Here is a 23,123-nt window from a genome sequence, read left to right on the forward strand (position 1 = left end):
TATATCTGGGCTCAATACTTAGAAGTGGAATTGTTGGACCAGAGGATATTTACATTTAAACATTTAAAAAATCTTAAAAAAATTTTTTTCATTGAAGTATAGTTGATTTACAGTGTTGTATTATTTTCTGCTGTACAGCAGAGTGACTCAGTTATATATATATATATATATTTTATATCATTTTCCATTATGGTTTATCACAGGATATCGAATATAGTGCTATACAGTTGGACCTTGTTGTTTATCCATTTTTTTTTTTTTTTTTTTTCTTTCTTTTTGCGGTATGCAGGCCTCTCACTGTCGTGGCCTCTCCCGCTGCGGAGCACAGGCTCCGGACGCGCAGGCCCAGCGGCCATGGCTCACGGGCCCAGCCGCTCCGCGGCATATGGGATCCTCCCAGACCGGGGCACGAACCCGTATCCCCTGCATCCGCAGGCGGACTCTCAACCACTGCGCCACCAGGGAAGCCCTATCCATTTTATAAGAGCTTACGTCAACCTCCCACTCCGTCCTTCCCCCAACCCACTCCCCTTGGCAACCACAAGTCTATTCTCTATGTCTGTGAGTTTGTTTCTGTTTCGTAGATAGGTTCATTTATGTCATAATTTAGATTCCACATATAAGCGATATCATATGGCATTTGTCTTTCTCGTTCTGATTTACCTCTCTTAGTATGATAGTCTCTAGTTGCATCCATGTTGTCGCAAATGGCGTTATTTCATTCTTTTTTATGGCTGAGTAGTATTCCATTGTATATATGTACCACATCTTTATCCATTCATCTGTCAATGGACATTTAGGTTGTTTTCATGTCTTGGCTATTGTGAGTAGTGCTGCTATGAACATAGGGGTGTATCTTTTTGTTAAAAAATCTTTTTATTTGAAAATAATTTTAAATTTAGAGAAAAGTTGCAAGAGTAGTACAAAGAACATCCATACACTGTTTACTCAGATTTACCTGTTGTGTGTGTGTTTTTCTAAACCGCTTGAGATTAAGTCGTATATATGTTATTTTGACCTTTAAATACTTAAATGTGTATTTCCTAAGAATAAGGATTTTCTCTTATGTAACCACAGAACAGTTATCAACTTCAGGAAATTTAACATTGTTATAATACTTGTGTCTGATCTACTGTGCACATTTCAGTTTTGTCCAGTAATGTTCTTTGTAGCATTTTTTTCCCTCCAGGACAGGATCCGGTCTGGGTACATTTAAAGTTTTGATATATATTGTCAAATTGCTCTATGCAGACATTGTCCTGTTTCTTTCTTCCATTCATTGTTTTCCAGTTTTGTTGAGATATCATTGACATAAACATTGTATTAGTTTAAGGTATACAACTTAATGATTTAATATGTGTGTATATTGCAGAATTCATTTTGCATTTCTGTAGGCAATATATGGGTCCTTGTTTCCCCCATGTCCTCACCTATATCATCTTTCATCCACTGGAAGTTTTCCAGGTTTCAAACAGCCTTTTTCAGACAAACACCCTTTGCCTTATGTGGGCTAATTGTGTTTCTGTAGGTCATTCGGGGCACTTTGGTGTCAGCAGTTGCTCCCTGGTTTGAGATTCTTCAGCTTTGCCTTCAACCTGAAGTTGCTTTTGTGCTCAGGGCAAGCAATCTTGGCAGAGCTAGGATTGCTAATTTTGTCTTCCCTGCTGAACTGGCTCTCCTAGAGGACTGATAGGGCTCTGCTTTCTTAGTTCTGGTAAGACAGAGGTAGCAGAAACCTAGGAAAGTAGGAGCTTATTAAATTTGGTATTAGAAATGTTACAGAGTTATTATATGGTAAATTTGTAGCATTCTGGGTCTCAGATTTTGATGAATATGTTATTGAATATTGTGCTATCTTCAGAAGGAGAGAAAAATGGTAAGTTCTGTTTTTTTTGTTTTTGGCTCTATGCGGGCCTCTCACTGTTGTGGCCTCTCCTGTTGAGGAGCACAGGCTCCGGACGCGCAGGCTCAGCAGCCATGGCTCATGGGCCCAGCTGCTCTGCGGCATGTGGGATCTTCCCGGACCGGGGCACGAACCCGTGTCCCCTGCATCGGCAGGCGGACTCTCAACCACTGTGCCACCAGGGAAGCCCAAGTTCTGTTTTTTGAAAGGAGTTTGCAGATTGTTGGAGGCTATACCAGTACTCAGGTGAACTCAGGCCTGCAGGGAGAAAATTATGGCAGTAAATTATTAAAACACAGTGTAGAAGGGAGCATAGGGGTTAAGAACTTAGGTTCCCAAGCTAGAGCTGTGTGTCCTTTGGAAGTAACTTCTGAGCTTCAGTTTCCTTAGCTCTAAAGTGGGGTGACAATAACAGTATCTCATAGAGATATAATGAGGGTTGAAAGTGTTCATGTTAAGCACCTAGAATAGTACCTGGCCTAGAGTCAGCATTATATGAGTATTTACTGTTACTATCTTCATACCTTATTTGGTTCTTATCATAAGCCAAGTATTAATACTTTACATAGGCTGTTTTACTTAATTGTCAAACTAACTGTGTGGTAGTTATCAACTCACCTTACAGATGAGGAAACTGAGGCTCAGTTAACAGTGAATCGCCCAAAGTTACACATCTAATAAAGAGTTAGGATTCAAACCTAGGTGTGATCTGACAGAAACATGTGTACTCTTAACACCCCAGAGTAGTTATTAAGATTGTGATGCTTAAACATGCAGAAGGAGCTGGGAGAACCATCCTGGGAAGGGGACAGCAAGTTTCAAAACTTTTTGGTCTCAGGACCATGTTACACTAAAAAAATTATTGAGGACCCTGAGGAGCTTTTGTTTATGTGGGTTATATCTATAGATAATTAACTGTACTAGAAATGAAAACTGAGACAATTTTAAAATGTTTACTGGTTAATTTGAAAATAACAATAACAATCCATTCCATGTTAACATAAATAACAGTCTAATGAAAAATAACTGTTTCTGAAAAAAAATGTAATGAGACAAGTGGCATTGTTTTACATTTTTGCAGATGTTTTAATTTTATGACTTAATACAAGACACCTGTATATATAAAATAGATAACTGATAAGGACCTACTATACAGCACAGGGAACTCTCCTCAATACTCTGTAATGGCCTATATGGGAAAAGAATCTAGAAAGAGTGGATATATGTGTATCTATAACTGATTCACTTTGCTGTACACCTGAAACTAACACAACGTAAATCAACTATACTCCAATAAAAAAAAAAAGACATCTGGTTTCTTATATCTGCTTCTTCATTCTCTGTATTGCTATATTGTATGTGTGTATGTGGACTCAGAAATCTCCACTGTGTACTCATGAGAAAACAAGAGCAAAAAAGGCAAATAATGTTGTAGTATTATTATGACATAGTTTTGACCTTGTGGGCACCCTGAAAAACTGAGACTAGATTCTGGTAGTCTTTGCTGACTTCTGACTTAAGAAGTTAACATTCCTATAAGTTGTCCTTTGATTCGGTAAGGCTGATGTGACTTTTCTGTTCCTACAGTCTTTTTTCCTCTTTTACTTTTCTACTTTCCATTGCTGGGTTTCAGGAGCAACATCTTCTACGGTTTCTTTTTTATCCCAGAAGTGTAACTGGGACCTATTAGACCTGAGATGATAGGAGTTGGAGCAGATCTGAAATTTGATGTCATGTCACTGTTATTTGGATTTTTTGTGTGTGGTAAAATACGCATAGCATTAAAAATCACAATCTTAACCACTTTTAAGGGTACAGTTAAGTGACATTAACTACATTGACATTGTTGTGCAAACATTACCATCATCCACCTCCAGAACTTTTTTTATCTTCCCAGACTGAAACTTTATATCCATTAAACAACTCCCCCCTTCCCTCAGTCCCTGGCAGTCACCATTCTTTCTGTCTCTATGAATTTGACTATTCTAGTTACCTCACATAAGCGGTTATGCAGTATTTGTCCTTTTGTTGTTGGCTTATTTAGTCTAATGTCCTCAAGGTTCATCTATGTTGTTGCATGTATCAGAATTTCCTTCCTTTCCAAGGCTGAATAATATTCCATTGTATATACCAAATTTTATTTATCCATTCATTAGTTGATGGGCACTTGGGTTGTTTATTTGAATGTTTTTTTCCTTGTTTACTTTTTCAATATTTAAGCTTTCATATTTAATATCTCTTACTTTGGTAGGTACCGCCTAAATCTGAATCAAGATGAAATAAAACAAGAAGTAGAGGAGTATCTTCCTTCATTTTCTAAATGGGCTGGAGATTTCATGCATAAACATACTTCAACTGACTTCCCGCAGATGCAGCTCTCTCTGTAAGAAACCCATTTTGTTTATATGGTGTTCATATCTTTAGACCAGGATCTTATTCAAGATGTTGAATTAAAGCTTTTTAGAGGTCAAGTTATGACAACTAGCCTTTTTGTTTGCTTACTTTATAAATTACAGTCCTGAGTATAATTCTTGGACAAAAAAAATAATCTAATGAATAGAAAATTCTATTTTCACTATAGTAAAATTTATAATTTTTGGATATAGGTATGGTTTTTTAATAAAATCTTCAGTTTATAAATATTTGGGAGGGCTGTCCTAATTTCATATATATTTCGCTATGTTACTATCATATATGGACTGTCTCGTGTTGATTACCATCGATTTATGCTGTATGTTTATTTTTATTTATTTTTAATAAATTTATTTATTTATTTATTTTTGGCTGTGTTGGGTCTTCGTTGCTGTGTGTGGGCTTTCTCTAGTTGCGGTGAGCGGGGGCTACTCTTCATTGTGGTGTGTGGGCTTCTCATTGTCGTGGCTTCTCTTGTTGCGGAGCATGGGCTCTAGGCGCGTAGGCTTCAGTAGTTGTGGCACGTGGGCTCAGTAGTTGTGGTGCACGGGCTTAGTTGCTCCGCGGCATATGGGATCTTCCAGGACCAGGGCTCGAACTCGTGTCCCCTGCATCGGCAGATGGATTCTTAACCACTGTGCCACCAGGGAAGCCCTGTACTGTATGTTTAAATAGTGTGTTTAGGGCTTCCCTGGTGGCACAGTGGTTGAGAGTCCGCCTGCCGATGCAGGGGACACGGGTTCGTGCCCCGGTCCGGGAAGATCCCACATGCCGCGGAGCGGCTGGGCCCGTGAGCCATGGCCGCTGAGCCTGCACGTCCGGAGCCTGTGCTCTGCAACGGGAGAGGCCACAACAGTGAGAGGCCCGCATACCGCAAAAAAAAAAAAAAAAAAAAAAGTGTGTTTAGGCATTCAATGCTGTTTGGCATTTGGTTTGTTTTTTACCTTTTTTCCCCTTAAAGTAGCATTGATACAAATTTGTAGGTTATCCTTTTTTCCCCCCATTATTTGCCCATTCAGCAAATATTTATTAAGTGCCTAATATGTGCCAAGTAATGTTCTAGGTGCTGGGATCACAGTAGAAAAAAAAAAAAAAAAGCAACTGACTTTATGGTGCTTCTGTACTACTGAACAAGTAAACAGCAGGGTGCCAGATTGTGATAAGTGCAGTGTAGAACAATGGGGAGGATAAGAAAGAGGAGTTGGAGGGACATATTATTTCCCAAGAATGGTCATGAAAGGCCTCTGTATATAAGGTGACATTGAGCAGGAGCCTGAAGGAAGTGAAGGAGGGAGCCATGCAGCTGTTTCCAGGAAGAGCACTCCAGGTAAAAGCCCTGTGGCTAATGCACTCCTGCTGGTGTGGCTTGAGCAGAGTGAGGTGGAACAGGAGAAGCAGCTGTCCTGGGGCCTCATAAACCTTACAGGATATTGGCTGCCATTCTGAGTCCATGACCACATGTAATCTGGCTACCATGGGAAGCCATTGCAGGGTTTGTACAGAGGGTTTTGATCTGATTTCTTTCTTTCTTTTTTTTTTTAAACAGGCAACATTTTATTTTTCTTTAAGTAGCCATAACTTCCTTTTATATCAATATTCTTATCTTTTTCTCAATATTCTCAATATTTTATCTTGTGACATTTTGTGATCTGAACTTGTTTTAAGATTTGTGAATCAGAAATCTTGGGAACAGTCAGTTCTTTGCACCAGTGTGTTTTCTCAAGTTCAAAGGACATACTGAACCTGGATGTGAATCCCAGTTTTGCCACAATTTATCTGTGCAACTTTAGTCAAGTTCCTTATTCTCTCTGTGCTACTTTCTATATTGATCTGATTTACTTTTGAAAGAATCAGTCTTTTAAGACTATGTTATAGGATAAGGGCAGAGGTAGAGACACCAATTTGAAGATTCTTGCAGGAATCCAGGCAAGAGTTGGTGGCGGCTTAGACCAGAGTGAGGGTTGTGGAAGTGATGAGAATCAGTTGGATTACGGTCAGATTTTCAACGTAGAGCTGATAGGTTTTGGTGCAGGGTGTGAGGGAAAAAAAAGTCAGTGGTGATTCCAGGGGAGAAAATGTGATGAGAATGGAGTCAAGAGAGAATGGTAGAGGAGGATTTGGAGTCAGGGAATGTAGACTACTATATTGACAGGTTGTTCTATGAAAGGGTATGTAGAAATGGAATGGCTTATGTGGGGTTAAGAGAGCTTTGTTGTTGTTTTGAAGATGGGAGGTATTTTTATATGCCAGTGAGAAGAATTCCATAGAGACGGTAACATTAACACTTAGAAGAGATGGGAGGAGTCTTAGAGCTGTGTCATTGAGTAAAAGAGACGGATTAGAGTACACAAGTGGAGGGGTGGACCTTACAGGGACAGTTATTTCTGTGCATTAAAACCTCATAACTGGACTACTTCATCCAAGGTACTTGGAAAATTTACAACCTCTTGCATATTGCTAGAATTCTTTGAGAATTTTTTAAGTCATTTTAGAAAGTTGCTAGCAATGTTTAAATGTCCTGTGTCTGCCGGTAAGATTTTATTTATTTTATTATTATAATTATTTATAATTGAGTATATTCATAGAGTTATACAACCATCACCACAATCAGTTTGCCAATAGGACTTTGATACATCTATTTTAAAAATACTTAGTGGTTGTGCTCGTTTTGGCAGCACATACAGTAAAATTGGAATGATACAGAGAAGATTAGCATGGCCCCTGCACAAAGATGACACACAAATTCGTGAAGCATTCCATATTTTTAAAAAGAATACATATATATCTATAACTATATCACTTTGCTGTACACCTGAAACTTACACAACACTGTAAATCAACTATACTTCAATAAAAAAAAAAAACTTAGTGGTTAAAAAAACCCAAAGCTTATCTTGCTGTTAGAATTGGGTTTATTTATCATATTCTTTACTTCTGTTGTGGTCATAAATTTACCACCAAGTCCTCACCCTAAAAAAAATGCTAGAGTAAATTGGTTAAAGTTTCTCGTAATGTTTTTTAAAATAAATTTATAAATGCTTTGTTCTTTGTTATTTCTTTGGAGCAGATTGGTATGTCTGGTATAGGGGGTGGATTTTGGTGCATTAGTTGTCACTGTGATAATCTGCTGTTTATTAAGCAGTCATTCTTTTCCTGGTTCCTTGCTTTGTTTTGTAGTATTTTTGTCATTCTGGTCTCTTGATTTTCTGTAAAAATAACAAACTTAATTTTGTTTTCCATTGTCCCTAATTCTTTCTTTCTTTTTTTTTTTTAACATTTTGCTTAGCAATATTCTTTATATATATATATATTTTTAATTAATTTATTTATTTGTTTTTGGCTGTGTTGGTCTTTGTTCTTGAGCACAGGCTTTCTCTAGTTGCAGTGAGCGGGGGCTACTCTTCGTTGCGGTGCACGGGCTTCTCATTGTCATGGCTTCTTTTATTGCAGAGCACGGGCTCTAGGCACGCAGGTTACAGTAGTTGTGGCACGTGAGCTCAGAAGTTGTGGCTTGTGGGCTCTAGAGCTCAGGCTCAGTAGTTGTGGCGCACGGGCTTAGTTGCTCCACAGCACGTGGGATCCTCCCGGACCAGGGCTCGAACCTGTGTCCCCTGCATTGGCAAGCGGATTCTAACCACTGCGCCACCAGGGAGGTCCCCCTAATTATTTCTTTATCCTTGTTTACCTTCCCTCCCTACCTTTCTTTCCTCCCTTATTATTTCTTTTGGAGTCATTTAAATTTGCTTGAGATTTAAAATTGTGGTGGATATCCATTTCTGTGGTTGTTTTATCTTTTTTTTTTTTTTTTTTGTCTTGCCCATGGCTTGTGGGATCTTAGTTCCCCGACCAGGGATTGGACTCGGGGCCACAGCAATGAATGCGCCAAGTCCTTACCACTGGACCGCCAGGGAATTCCTTATGGTTGTTTTAGATACTAGCTTTTCTTTCACTGTTGTTTTAGCATTTTGTTTGCATGTTTTTTTCTTTTGGCTAAAACTTACTTGTTGTTTTTGCAGAGTTAATAAGCTGCCATATTCTCACAGACTTATGGACTTATCTATTCAGCAAACATGTATTACATGCTGCATCTGTGCCCAGGATTGTTCTAGGTGTTACAGGGAGACTAAAACCCTCCAGGAACTCAGTGTATTGGTGGTAGTTGAAAACGTAGAAGTGGAGGGGATTGCTGAGAGAGAACATCAATCTGCTGAGGGCAGCAGAAGAGGCATAGAACCCTGGGAGGTTACCTTGTATAAGGACAGAGGGAGAGAGTGGAATCCATCGAAGGAGGCTTGGAGTGGACCAGCAAGGGACTTGGTAGCTTGGAAGAAGTTATCATGGAAGCCTACGAAAGTTTGGGATTCAGAAACATCTTTGACCTGAAGGGGATTTTTGAGATTTCAGTCTTAGATTTCCAGTAAGGAAATTGAGGTCCAGTGAGGTGGTGTGACTTGTCCAGGTTTTATGTGAAAAACCAGTGGTAGGGCTTCCCTGGTGGCGCAGTGGTTGAGAGTCCGCCTGCCGATGCAGGGGACACGGGTTCGTGCCCCGGTCCGGGAAGATCCCACGTGCCGCGGAGCGGCTAGGCTCGTGAGCCATGGCTGCTGAGCCTGCGCGTCTGGAGGCTGTGCTCCGCAGCGGGAGAGGCCACAACAGTGAGAGGCCCGCGTACCACAAAAAAAAAAAAAAAAAAAAAAAAAAAAAAAAAAAAAAAAAAAACCAGTGGTAGAGCAGAGTCTAGAACAAGGAATTTCTTGATTCCCAGCTTGGTGTTCTCATCTCCGTAGCTTGGTGTAAGACTCTTCTTTGTTTCAGTTATTTCTGATGGGGTTTTATGTGTCTGTCTGTGAAAGGAGGCGCTTCTTTGTACTTTACTTTGCATAATTTCCCCAGCAGTCTATAGCTAGTCTTTAAAAGAAACAATAAAACTTTAGACTTTAGAGCAGAGAATGAGACCTTTAAAAGCCATTTCAAGACAGAACCTTTCTCACCCATAAGTAGTAAATGTGTATTTTCTTAATCTTCATGACCTCTTATATTCTCTATCAGGTGACTCTCAAAGGAGTTTTTTTTTTGTTTTTTTTTTTTGCGGTACGCAGGCCTCTCACTGTTGTGGCCTCTCCTGCTGCGGAGCACAGGCTCCGGATGCGCAGGCCCAGCGGCCATGGCCCATGGGCCCAGCTGCTCCGCGGCATGTGGGATCCTCCCAGACCGGGGCACGAACCCGCGTCTCCTGCATCGGCAGGCGGACTCCCAACCACTGCGCCACCAGGGAAGCCCTCAAAGGAGTTTTATAGCATTATGTTGATGAAAAGCATAGAAGTTAAATTGAAGTACCTGTCATTTGTTCTACAGATCTAAGTCTAAAACCACATTACTTCTTTTTCTAGGGGAAAGAATTTTAATAGTAATGTTAAAAGTTTCATTACCTATCTTCTAAGTATACATGTGACATATCTAATAAAGTTTGCTTTATTTCATATAAGTATATTTAAATACATGTCATGATCAGATAACATCCATCAGAAAAAACAGATTAATATTTAAGAAATTTCTGATAAGTTGTGGCTTCCCTGAATTCCTCTATTGTCCTCTTCAAAGATTGCAGAAGTATACATATATTCCTGGAGATTATATTTGAAGCATCCTGAAAAAGTTTTTAAAAAATTACAAAAGATAGCATTCTTCCTCTTAGAAAATATTCTCATTTGTTAAGAAATAGCTGCTGATCTAAATAACATGAAATTAGCAAAACAAGTCAACTAAATCATGTATTCTGACAGCCAGAATTCTTATACTTTTTGAATCTTGATTATTATATGATATAAAATGTTTTTTTACTAGAAAATTTATCCTTTTCATTTAAGATTTACATTACATTTAGTATTTTATATGGCTTTGAGTATAAAATAGGATTAATAAATGAAAGACTGTTCCTATCTGACCTTTCTTCTGCAGAATAACTTACTGCTTTGAAAATGAGTAAATCTTAGATAAGAGAAGCGCAAGAGGCTTTAAAAGTTATTTTCATCTCTTCTAATTCCTTTGACATTCATAAATTCCTTTTTTCCTCCTTCCTGTGCTCTTGGCTTATTTAACAGGTAAGATACTAAAATCAGAACCTCTTTTGTAATATAAAACAACAATGTTGAGTACTTAGTGTTAAATATTGATAGTGGCAGAGCTGGATTCATTTAATGATTAAGTAAAGGATATAGTGAGTAAGTGCAGGAGCACCTGAGCTTCTCTGAGGGTTGTCGTGGGGTTGGGGGTAGGGATGAAGTGCTGGGTGATCAGGGCCCGCACAGCATAGATAGTGGGGAGAGACAGCTCATTCTTACTCAGGTTAATATGGTGTTACATGGAGAAACACATCCCTTGTTACCGAGGGTGCAACCACATGCAAGCCATTATATGTTAATCTGTGTAATAATTGTACATCAGAAATTCAGACTGTCATAGTGGCTCCAGCAGTCCAAGGAGTGAGACTTTTGCAGTAATATAGATAGACTTGAGGAAATAAAGGCCTGAGTTAGGAAGATTATTGTGGGAATGAACTGAAAGGGACAGATGATAAATATTAAGAAAATTTAAATTATATGAGTTAGCAGCCACAAAAAGGAATGAAATTGGGTCATTTGTAGAGACGTGGATGGACCTAGAGAGTGTCATACAGAGTGAAGTAAGTCAGAGAAAAACAAATATCGTATAGTAACGCATATATGTGGAATCTAGAAAAATGGTACAGATGATCTTATATGCAAAGCAGAAATAGAGACACAGACGTAGAGAACAAATGTATGGACACCAAGGGGGAAAGGGGTGGGATGGGAGGAATTGGGAGACTGGGATTAACACATACACAGTATTCATACTATGTATAAAATAGACAACTGATGGGAACATACTGTATAGCACAGGGAACTCCACCTAATGCACTGTGGTAGCCTAAATGGGAAGGAAGTCCAAAAGGGAGGGAATATCTATCTGTATGTATATGGCTGATTCATTTTGTTGTGCAGTGGAGGCTAACACAGCATTGTAAAGCAACAATACTCCAATAAAAATTAATAATAAATAAATAAATTATGAGTTAGAACTGATAGGATTCAAACTTGACTGTGCATCAGAATCACTTTGAGAGTTTGTTAAACAAATTCTGGGCCTCACCTGTTGGTCTGGAATGGGGCCTGAGAATTTGCATTTATGACAAATTCCCTGGGTGGTGCTGATGCTACTCATCCAGGAAGCATACTTCGAGAATTACTGCCATAAATGTCTGTAGACTCTTTCCCATCCCCACATTCCGTGCGTGCAGTAGAGAGTCAATGCCAGCATATAAGACATGAGCTGTGTTCTAATTCAATTCAATTAAATATTTTCGTTAAATATTTCTAATTAAATATTTTTGTGTTTTGTTTTTTAGGCCAAGTGATGGTAGTAATGGTAATTCAACATGTAATATCGAAGTTATAAACTCACTGGATATTGAAGAAAGCATTTGGTCTCCTAGGTTTGGATTGAAGGGCAAAATAGATGTTACAGTTGGCGTGAAGATACATCGAGGACGTAAAACGAAATATAAGATAATGCCACTGGAACTTAAAACTGGCAAAGAATCAAATTCTATTGAACACCGTAGTCAGGTATAAATATTAATAAGAAAATTATGAGTGTGTAATATATTTAAATTTTTTTAATATGTTTGAAAAGTAGTCGCTTTATATATTTTGATTCAATTCAGGTGATTTTTAATTTAATCCAGCATTTCCTAAACCTAATTTACCACAGAGCTACTGTTTTCATGTAACGTCTACATAGGATACTCTTTAGGAAACAGCAGTGTAAATTTATTCTTTTACTTCTGACCTTTAATCCAATTATGTTGATTTTTTTTTAAAAGGTCCCATTGTTCTTTTTCAAAAAATATATTTATTTATTTATTTTGGCTGCGCCGGGTCTTAGTTGCGGCAGGTGGGATCTTCGTTGCAGCATGTTTAGTTGCGGCATAAGGGCTTCCTAGTTGTGGCATATATGTGGCATCTAGTTCCCCGACCAGGGATTGAACCTGGGCCTCCTTTGTTGGGAGTGCGGAGTCTTACCCACTGGACCACCAGGGAAGTCCCAATATATTGATTTTTATTTAAAATGAAATATAGAACTGTATCGTACCATTAAGTTAAATTCAAGTTTTCTTAATCGCCTTCTCATTGGTAAATATGTCTTCTGTTGTCCTTCAAAATGACCTGAAATTTATATTAATTGTAGTGAGTTAACAAATCAAAGTAACTAACATAAAGTTCTATTTTTTCTAATTATTTCCATTCCCTCTGCCAACATCCACACTGGCAGTCTATGGTATGTTCTAGACACTTTTATTATTTTTTTAAATTCATTTTATTTTATTTTGGCTGCACCCGTGGCACGTGGGATCTTAGTTCCCCCACCAGGGATCGAACCCGAGCCCCCTGCAGTGGAAGCGTGGAGTCTCAACCACTGGACCACGAGGGAAGTCCCCTAGACACTTTTAAATAAGCAAAGATAAAACTAAAAGTAGTAACATTATTGTATTTTTATGGTATAATAAGTATTAAAGGAACAAATAATGTAACAAATAACCTAGCATTTGTAATATAACTTAAATTTCCTTTTGCCCATGGAATTTCACATTTTATTTCAGCAGATTTTATGTAAAATAGGTTCAGATTCAAAGTACTGAATTGTATAATCAGGGATTAACAAGATCTTCCCTTATTAAATCTTTCTTGCTATTCTTAATTGTGTACCAAGCACCAAAGTTTCTCACAAAGTTTCTCATTTGGGAATGAAAAATAGGATAACCTTGTTGTTTCACCTATCATTGGGTTTTACAGATACTGGAGGTAGAGGAAAAATTAGGCTTCCCCTATCAGAAGACTTGAATTTTTCACTTTGGTAAAACAGAAATGGCTGAAATTATGAACAAAGACTTGGCTAGATTAAAGCCTTCTTGAGAAAGGAAAATCATATCTAGATAGAAGAAAAGCTATTTTTATTTTATTTTATTATTTTTTAATTTTTTTATTTTATTTTTGGCTGTGTTGGGTCTTTGTTGACGCGTGCGGGCTTTCTCTAGTTGTGTCGACGGGCTTCTCATTGAGGTGGCTTCTCTTGTTGTGGAGCACGGGCTCTAGGCGCGCAGGCTTCAGTAGTTGTGGCAGGGACTCAGTATCTGTGGCTCGCAGGCCCTAGAGTGAAGGCTCAGTAGTTGTAGCGCCCGGGCTTAGTTGCTCTGCAGCGTGTGGGATCTTCCCGGACCAGGGCTCGAACCCATGTCCCCTGCATTGGCAGGCGGATTCTTAACCTCTGCACCACCAGGGAAGCCCAAGAAAAGCTATTTTTGAAGTCAAAGATTTGAAAAAATGTGTTTTGTGTACATGAGGCTGAAAATTTTTACTTGTGTTTTTAAGGACAAGTTTGAAATCACTTCTGAATGCTAAAAGGAAGAGAAATACAGAAGCATTTCAGCATCTAAAGTGGTCTAGATTTAAAGACCTTTCTTCTAAGGCCACTGCTCTAAATTGTAGTGCCTTCAAGGCAAAGAATATTACTGTATTTAATTTTGTTCAGTTGGAACTTTTATCTTTGCAAGAAGAGAAGCTGCAAGAAGAACTTTTAAGAGTACAGTGGTGTTTATCATATTTAAAAAAAGGAAAAATGATTTGGACAAGGCTCAAACAAATATATTGGAGTGCATATTGCATATTCATTGTGTAAGAAACAAGGAGACATTGAAAGAATAATTATAGTAATTCATTGAGATATATACATAGATAGATAGATAGGTAGGTAGATAGGTAGATATTGTGGATAAGGAAAGACATAGATTTCCCCTTTTAGGAAACTTTTTTTTCTTCAAATTAAAATTTTAATGAATATAATTACTAGTGCATAAGCAAAAGAATATTAAATCCAGGTATAATTTTTCATAAAACGTTTTAAATCACTTCCTTTTTTGTTATGTATATATATATATTTTTAACATCTTTATTGGAGTATAATTGCTTTACATTGTTACGTTAGTTTCTGCTGTATAACAAAGTGAATCAGCTATATGTATACATATACCTTTTAGGAGATTTGACTTCTCACTTTGGTAATACAGAAAAAGCTTATGTTATAAACTAACTTTAGTTAAGGAAGATCTTTATTTTATAAATGGATTGTGTTCTAAAAATTCATTTCTAAGTCAGTAATGTGGCATTAGAAACATTTTCTTGTTTTTTTTTTTTTTTTTTTTTGGCCGTGCTGCACGGCATGTGGGATCTCTGTTCCCTGATCAGGGATCAAACTGTGCCCCTTGCATTAGGAGTCTGGAGTCTTAACCAGTGGACCACCAGGGAAGTCCCCCTGAAACACATTTTCTAAAGGAAAAATATTATATGGAGCTGTGATCTCTAAACCAGCTCACAGAAACCTATTTCACTTGTGATATAGTTGGATTATAACAGTGTTGTAAAATTTCAGTCCGGCTTCCTTGTATCATAATATGAAGGGAATTTCATTTCAGATATTTTTTCCTTTTAATAAGTCCCAGAAGCAGAATTCTCTTCCTTCTGCCTCAGTTCCCCTGAAGGGAAAAACTTAACTTAGATGGACCATTAGTTTGGGTTGACTCCCCTGGTCCACAGCCCCAAGGCTCCACCCTGTCATTTATGAGTTCATTTTAATTTTTAAAAGTTTTATTTGGTTACTTATGCTGAATTAGGCAACACAAATGGAGTGGTTATAAGAAGACATCCCAAAACATGCTTCTACATAGGCTCAAATGTTGCTGCTAAGGTGTTTCCATGAACTAAAGGAGCTATTTCTAACTTGTCTTAGATGGTTTCTCTGAAGAGCGCCACATAAACTTAAAGCACTTAATGCTCCCTCCTGTTCTGGAAAAAAAAAACAGTAAACTGTTAGTGGAGTTAGTCTCATTTAGTTGTCACAGTAACTATGACATAAATAATATGCATTTTAGTGTTTAATCCACTTATTTTAAACAGGGAAAATAGTGTCTGAAGACAACTTCAAAATGTAAAACATAGCTTGATTAATTTCCCTCTTTAACTTATTGGAGATTATTTACCATCTAAAAAAAATTCTAAATATTTCTTTTTTGTCTGTGTGAAACTGAGAAGCATATACTATGTTTTGTGGAAATTGAATATTTGACTTTGAATTTATTGTATTACCTTTACTAAATTTGGATCATGTTATTTTCAAAATGGAAATAACTTGATTCACCTTTTGATTTTAAAATTATAATATGTATTGATTGCAAAACATGTATGTAAATATAGAAAGTTAAAGTTTTATTTGATGAAATATACCATGTTTTCACAGCTTGTTCTGTACACACTGCTAAGCCAAGAGAGGAGAGCTGATCCAGAGGCTGGCCTGCTCCTCTACCTGAAGACCGGCCAGATGTATCCTGTACCTGCCAACCATCTCGATAAAAGAGGTTGAGCTGTTTTCTCTCAATTTTGCTTCTCTGGGTTTTGTTGGTTGGTTTTTTCCTTCAATTTTTGGTGACACACATTTATACCTGACAATCACTCACTGCCATTGCTAGGCCTAAAACAGGTTGTAATTGGTAAGTTGTGGTGCTTTTTTAAAAAAAAGAATTTTAGGGGGCCTCCCTGGTGGCGCAGTGGTTGAGAGTCCGCCTGCCGATGCAGGGGATACGGGTTCGTGCCCCGGTCTGGGAGGATCCCATATGCCGCGGAGCGGCTGGGCCCGTGAGCTGTGGCCGCTGGGCCTGCGTGTCCGGAGCCTGTGCTCCGCAACGGGAGAGGCCACGGCAGTGAGAGGCCCGCGTACCACAAAAAGAAAAAAAAAAAAAAAAAAAAAAAAAAAAAAAAAAAGAATTTTAGGGAACTCCCTGGTAATCTAGTGGTTAGAACTCCCTGCTTGCACTGTTGAGGGCCTGGGTTCAATCCCTTATCAGGGAACTGGGATCCTGCAAGCCGTGCGTGCGGCGTGGCCAAAAAAAAAAAAAAAAGATTTGAACAATATACTGTATAGTTGAAAATACTATTAACCTTTTTACTATATAAGTTCATTTAGGTCATATTTTAGATTCCATAATAAGTGATATCATATGGTATTTGTCTTTGTCTGACTCACTTCACTTAGTATGATAATTTCTAGGTCCATCCATGTTGCTGCAAATGGCATTATTTCATTCTCTTTTTACGGCTGAGTAGTATTCAATGGGTGTGTGTGTGTGTGTGTATCACATCTTTTATTTATTTTATTTTTGGCTGTGTTGGGTCTTCATTGCTGTGTGCAGGCTTTCTCTAGTTGCGGCGAGCGGGGGCTACTCTTTATTGTGGTGCACGGGCTTCTCATTGCAGTGGCTTCTCTTGTTGTGGAGCATGGGCTCTAGGCACGTGGGCTTCAGTAGTTGTGGCACACAGGCTCAGTAGTTGTTGCTTGTGGGCTCTAGAGTGCAGGCTCAGTAGTTGTGGCGCACGGGCTTAGTTGCTCCGCAGCATGTGGGATCTTCCCGGACCAGGGTGTCCCATGTATTGGCAGGCGGATTCTTAATCACTGCGCCACCAGGGAAGCCCCGCATCTTCTTTATGTAGTCATCTGTCAATGGACATTTAGTTTGGGATTAGCAGATGCAAAGTATTATATATAGAATGGATAAACAATAAGGTCCTACTGTATGGCACAGGGAACAATATTCAGTATCCTGTGGTAAACCATAATGGAAAAGAATATGAAAAAGAATGTATATATATGTATAACTGAATCATTTTGCTGTATAGTGGAAATTAACACAACATTGTAAATCAACTATACATTTAAAAAATAAATTTAAAATATGTTACTATATAAAACTTTATTTTAAACTTGCTTACATTCAAGACACTCTAGATAGCTGTATTTGTCCGTAGTATTCAGCCAATAAAACACCAGCTTCACAATATTTACTACTTATGAGATTCATGGTTATTCAAAGAACTTATCAAGTGAACAAAAATTGAAGGAAATATACCAAAATGTTATCAGTGGTTATTTTAGTATAGTGGGAAATATGAATGTTGTTCTTTCCTTTTTTATGTTTTTGAATCTGAAAGTTATATATAATGGAAAAGATGTATAATAAACTTTACTTAATTCTTAAAAAACACCCATCGTTTTTTCCCTCATAGAATTATTAAGGCTAAGAAACCAAATGGCATTCTCTTTGTTTCATCGTATTAACAAATCTGCTACTGGAGGGGAGAAGACAAAGCTTGCTCCTTTGCCACAAATAATTGAGGAACAGCAAACCTGTAAATATTGTTCACAGATGGGCAACTGTGCTCTTTATAGCAGGTAAACTCACTGTCTTCCAAAAGTATTAATTCCAGTTAAGTAAGTATTCAACTCAGAATGATTTTACATTGTTGGCTGGTCTGGCATTGATGGTTTCATTTTGGTTATTTAAAACAAAGGGAATAGAAAAAAAAAAAAACAAGCACAGCTAGTTCATATTATATAATAAGCCTATTTCCTTGGAGAGATAGAATGCTTTTAAAACTTTTTCCAAAAGTGAATATTTTAATCTTGCTGCATATAGTTCCTGAGGAAATGAAATAACTGTAGAACTTATGGAACCTATTTAAGAAAGATGTAGTATAGGCATTGTGAACACAGCTTTTCTTAAATGATATTTCAAGAAATCTTCCCTTTCTTAGTTTATGTTTTAATTTCAAACCTTTTGTAGTTCAAAATAGGGAAATTCGTTCTTCCAGACACTTTGATATGATTCAGTAGACTTGTCTTATTTATATATGTCTATTTTTCTACATATGGGAAGTTTATTAGCTGTCTTGTGAGCAATCATATGTATTTACACCTTCATAGCCAGTGAGAGTTTTGGAGGAAACAAGAAGGTAGTTAGATGTAAATTCAGACTAGGAAACAAGATCAAATCAGAACCAAAGTTCTAAATCAGCCTGAAAATTCACATAAAGGGGTTTTAAAAGTACAGTTGACCCTTGAACAACACTGGGGTTGGGGGTGGCAACCCTCCCTGCAGTTGAAAATTTTAGTATAACTTATAGATGGCCCTCCATATACGAGGTTCCTCCACATTCCTGTATTTAGCCAACCTCAGATCATTTAGTACTGTAGTATTTACTATTGAAAAAAGTCCATGTATAAGTGGACCCATAGAGTTCAGTCCCATGTTATTCAAGGGTCAAGTGTATTGTATCAAAAGATCTCTTAACGGCAGAGACTGTGAACCATGGGAAATCTGGGCCTATAATACAAGCACGTATTTTTGAACTCTTAAGTTTTACTCTCCATGTTTTGTATGCTATCCTATAATGTATTTGTTTCTATATAAAAATTCAAAATTAATATTAAGCCAAATTGATAGTCCACATGGTTCTCCATGTTTTTATGTTGACTTTCTTAATGGCACAGAGCTGGATGTACAAATATTGTGATTTTGAGAAATGCAGTCCTACAAAAAGCCGAAACTTGCTACATATAGGAACGAAGACTGGACTATAACGAAAATTCAGCACTTGTTAGGGGAACAGTCATTCAAGGCAAAATAATGCAGTATTGAGTTTCTAGTGCATTTTGTTTTGTAAAAAGCCATTTGGCTTATGAAATGTTGAAATGACTTTAAAAGAAAATTAGGGGCTGTGGTTATAAGTTATGATGATTATCATATGTGTGTATTTATTTTAGAAATACCTCATTTCATAACCAGCCAGTGAAATGTTTCATATGCATCTCTGACTTGGAGCTTTATCTTTAGAGCGGTTGAACAACAGATGGATGACAGTTCAGTCCCGACCAGCATGCAGCCCAAAATAAAAGAAGAAACCCAGCATCTAAAACTTACACACTTAGAGTATTTCAGCCTTTGGTGTCTAATGTTAACCCTGGAGTCACAGTCAAAGCATAATAAAAAAAATTACCAAACTATATGGTTAACGCCTGCTTCAGATATGTAAGTGGTCCATTTAATACAGTAAAACTTCAGTAATTTGGATTAGCCAGCGGTATGAAATTTGTAATTCATGACAGATACAGGTTATGTAGCATGTTAAAGCCATGCAGTTTCGTATATTCATGCCAACTCCAGATGGCTGTCAGTGAATTGTTTCTAAGTAGAGCACCATTGTTATTTTCAGTAGATTAAATATACCTCGGGACTTCTCTGGAGGTCCAGTGGTTAAGACTCGGGCGCTTCCACTCCTTAGGGGGTGGGGCGGGCGGACGACTAAGATCCCGCATGCCATGTGGCACGGCCAAAATAGATAAATAAATACACAAATATGTAAATAAATAAACCTCAAGAAATCTTAAAAAATTACTAGTGAAATTAAATCCTTTTTCATCAGTGAAAAGACTGTAAACTTGAGTATATCATAAGGTGAATTTTAGCATATTGGTACAGTGGAAATTAATGAAGTTTTACTTAATATTTTAAATACTAGCATTTTGAAAGTCTTTATTTTTATAAGTTTTGATAGAGATTCACATTTTCTAAAGTGGGTCAATATTGTATTTTGTGAGATCCATTTTTTTACAAGTTACTTGTAAAGTTATAACTTTATATATCTTTGCATAGTATATTTCTTTATGTAATATTTAGTTGCTTTTGATCCATTTCTTTCTTTCCAGAATGAATATTGATAATAATGTGACTTTAGACCTTAGATCGTTATTTCCTTAATACTAGACTTTAACACAAGGCACCATTACAGTGGAGAAAGTTTAAGTTGTTTTCAACAGACTACATAACTACGGTAAATACGTCCAGTGTACGTGCCAGCAAGCTTCTTTAGTATAATAGTAATGCCTGAGAGACTGTAAATGCTTCATGCTTACTTCTAAGAGGCAGTGGACTTATTAATTTGCTTGCCATTGTTTTAGTAACAATAATTATAAATTCTCTTGTAAACACTAAAGAAATACGTTACTACTTTCTTCACTTCAGGTTCAGTCAGGTTATTACGATTTGTCTTCTGTAGTGTTACATGTGTATCAGCACAGGAGGTGGGGTGTCAGTCAAGAATCAAAGTGCTGATATGCAAGTTGTTCAGAAATCTCAGGGACTTCCCTGGTGGTCCAGTGGTTAAGAATTCGCCTTCCAATGCAGGGGATTTGGGTTCAATCCCTGGTCTGGGAACTAAGATCCCACATGCCTCAGGACAACTAAGCCCGAGCGCTCTAGAGCCCGCGCGTCACCTCAGGACAACTAAGCCCGAGCGCTCTAGAGCCTGCGCGTCACAACTAAGACCTGATGCAGGGCTTCCCTGGTGGCGCAGTGGCTGAGAGTCCGCCTGCCGATGCAGGGGACACGGGTTCGTGCCCCGGTCCAGGAAGATCCCACATGCAGCGGAGCGGCTGGGCCTGTGAGCCATGGCTGCTGAGCCTGCGTGTCCGGAGCCTGTGCTCCGCAATGGGAGAGGCCACAACAGTGAGAGGCCCACGTACCGCAAAAAAAAAAAAAAAAAAAAGAGAGACCTTATGCAGCCAAATAAATAAATAAATATTTAACAAAAACAAAAACAAATCCCAGACTGTGGTGCAACAAGGGAGGTGCTCCCTAGCACCTATCTAGAGATCTGGTGATGAGAGATTTTCTTTTTCTTTTTCTTTTTGGCCTTGTCGCACGCATGCGGGATCTTAGTTCCCCGACCAGGGATCAAACCTGTGCCCCCTGCAGTGGAAGCATGAGTCTTAACCACTGGACTGCCAGGGAAGTCCTGAGAGATTATTTTAAAACTAATTTCTCTTTTTCTTTCTCTCTCATAGGGAGGAGAGTGGCAGTTGCATTGGGAACCTGATTAGAACAGAACATGTAAAGACAGTTTGTGATGGACAATATTTACATAATTTCCAACATAAAAATGGTGCCATGCCTATCACAAATCTAATGGCAGGTGACAGAATTATTTTAAGTGGAGAAGAGAGAACATTGTTTGCTTTGTCTAGGGGGTACATGAAGGAGATTAACATGACAACTGTAACCTGTTTATTAGACAGGTAATGAAATGTTCCCTTTTTGGGTCGGGGGGTAAAGCTTTATTGATATGTAAACATATACCATATGGTTCATCCATTTAAAGTGTATAATTCAGTGATGTTTAGTATATTCACAGAGCTGTGCAGTCAGCACTAAAGTCAATTTTAGAGCATATTCATCACCCCCAAAAGACTTCCTGTAATCACTCCCCCTGCCCTAGGCAACCACCAATTCCCCTTCTACCTTTATAGATTTGCCTCTTCTGAACATTTCACATAAATGGGATCATACAATATGTGGTCTTTTGTGACTGGCTTTTTTCACTTAGCATACTGTTTTTGAGGTTCATCTTCATGTAGTGGCATGTACCAGTACTCCATGCCTTTTAAAAAAATTTAGATAAAATTCACTTAACATAAAATTAACCATTAACCATTTTAAATGTAGAGTTCAGTGGCATTTAGCAATTATCCAACTGCTAAACTTTTGTTTAGTACATTACATTCCATAGTGCTAATGTGGACGTAATCTTATCAGATTCTCACAACCACGTGTACAGCAGGCAGGACAGACGCCCTGTGTTGGCTGTAAAGCTTATTTCTCCTTCTTAGCCCTCTGGGCACTCACCGTTTCATTCTCTCCTTTTTAAAAATATTTTATTTTTTATAATTTTATTATTATTGTTATTATTTTTATTATTTTTTGTCTGCATTGGGTCTTTGTTGCTGCGTGTGGGCTTTCTCTAGTTGCGGCGAGCCAGGGCTACTCTTTGTTGTGGTGTGCGGGCTTCTCATTGCGGTGGCTTCTCTTGTTGCGAAGCACGGGCTCTAGGTGCGTGAGCTTCAGTAGCTGTGGCACGCGGGCTCTAGAGTGCAGGCTCAATAATTGTGGTGCACGGGCTTAGTTGTTTCGCGGCATGTGGGATCTTCCCAGATCAGGGATCGAACCCATGTCCCCTGCGTTGGCAGGTGGATTCTTAACCACTGTGCCACCAGGGAAGCCCTCCTTTTTTTAAAGAACATGCTTTTTTCCATTTATAGTTGTAAATACTTTATACTTATAAAGTATAAATTAAAACAAAGTGAGTTAATTTAAAGAATAATATTAAGTAAATAGAAAAGTCGGTATGAAAATTTGTGGTAAAACTAAAATCCATGTTCGTTAATATCCATATTCCCTTCTTCCTGGACCCCCAGCCTTTCTTTCATTTAAGTGCCGGCATGCGTCACATTTCTTAGTGGATGGAGATCAGTAATTGGGATGTAGTGGAAATGTCCAGGCTTGCTCTCTGCTAATCAGTAATCCTCGTTAAGCCATAACCAGTCCTAGCCTAGGTTTCATGATATTGGAGTATCAGCTGTGATATTTCTGTTGTTTCTTAGGAATCCCTGCAGTCAGTCCTTTGAGGTATTTATTTGGCACCTAACATGTATTAGGTGCTTTGTAAACCCTTGAGGAACTCATAGTCTTGTGGGTAACAAATAAATAAATATGTTTTTGGTCTAATATGACAAGTGTTTGAATTGATGGGAACACAGAGGAGAGGCATTTAACCCAGTTTGAGGAGGCTCAGGGAAGGCTTTGTGAAAAAGGTCATTCCAGATCTTCACCCTGTGGGTGAATAAGTTAGCCTGATGAAGCAGTGTGAGAGGAGTATATCAAACAGAGGGAACAGGGTGTGGAAAACCTGATGGTGTGAAGTGGAGTGTTCAGCAAAGTACAGGTAATAATTAGTTTCTGGAATGTAAAAGATAAAGAAGGGAATGATTGGAGAGGTCAGGTCATAGAAGG

At 38.1% G+C, this 23,123-nt stretch overlaps 1 protein-coding gene across 2 annotated transcripts in view; it reads left to right on the forward strand.

Annotated features, from left to right (window-relative positions):
* DNA2 (DNA replication helicase/nuclease 2) overlaps positions 1-23,123 on the forward strand; it is a 48,805-nt gene that overhangs the window by 9,987 nt on the left and 15,695 nt on the right. The window contains exons 5-10 of one of the 2 annotated variants that reach the window (XM_081224339.1): positions 4,155-4,286; positions 11,742-11,961; positions 15,686-15,803; positions 17,506-17,671; positions 19,113-19,307; positions 21,122-21,352. In XM_081224339.1, the coding sequence (XP_081080465.1) occupies positions 4,155-4,286; positions 11,742-11,961; positions 15,686-15,803; positions 17,506-17,671; positions 19,113-19,307; positions 21,122-21,352 (1,062 nt within the window). The remainder of the gene's footprint in view (positions 1-4,154; positions 4,287-11,741; positions 11,962-15,685; positions 15,804-17,505; positions 17,672-19,112; positions 19,308-21,121; positions 21,353-23,123) is intronic. The other variant, XM_081224340.1, reaches the window with a different exon arrangement.

This window comes from Mesoplodon bidens (genome assembly GCF_964165515.1).
Source record: "Mesoplodon bidens genome assembly, chromosome: 1".
Classification (NCBI taxonomy): Eukaryota; Metazoa; Chordata; class Mammalia; order Artiodactyla; family Ziphiidae; genus Mesoplodon; species Mesoplodon bidens.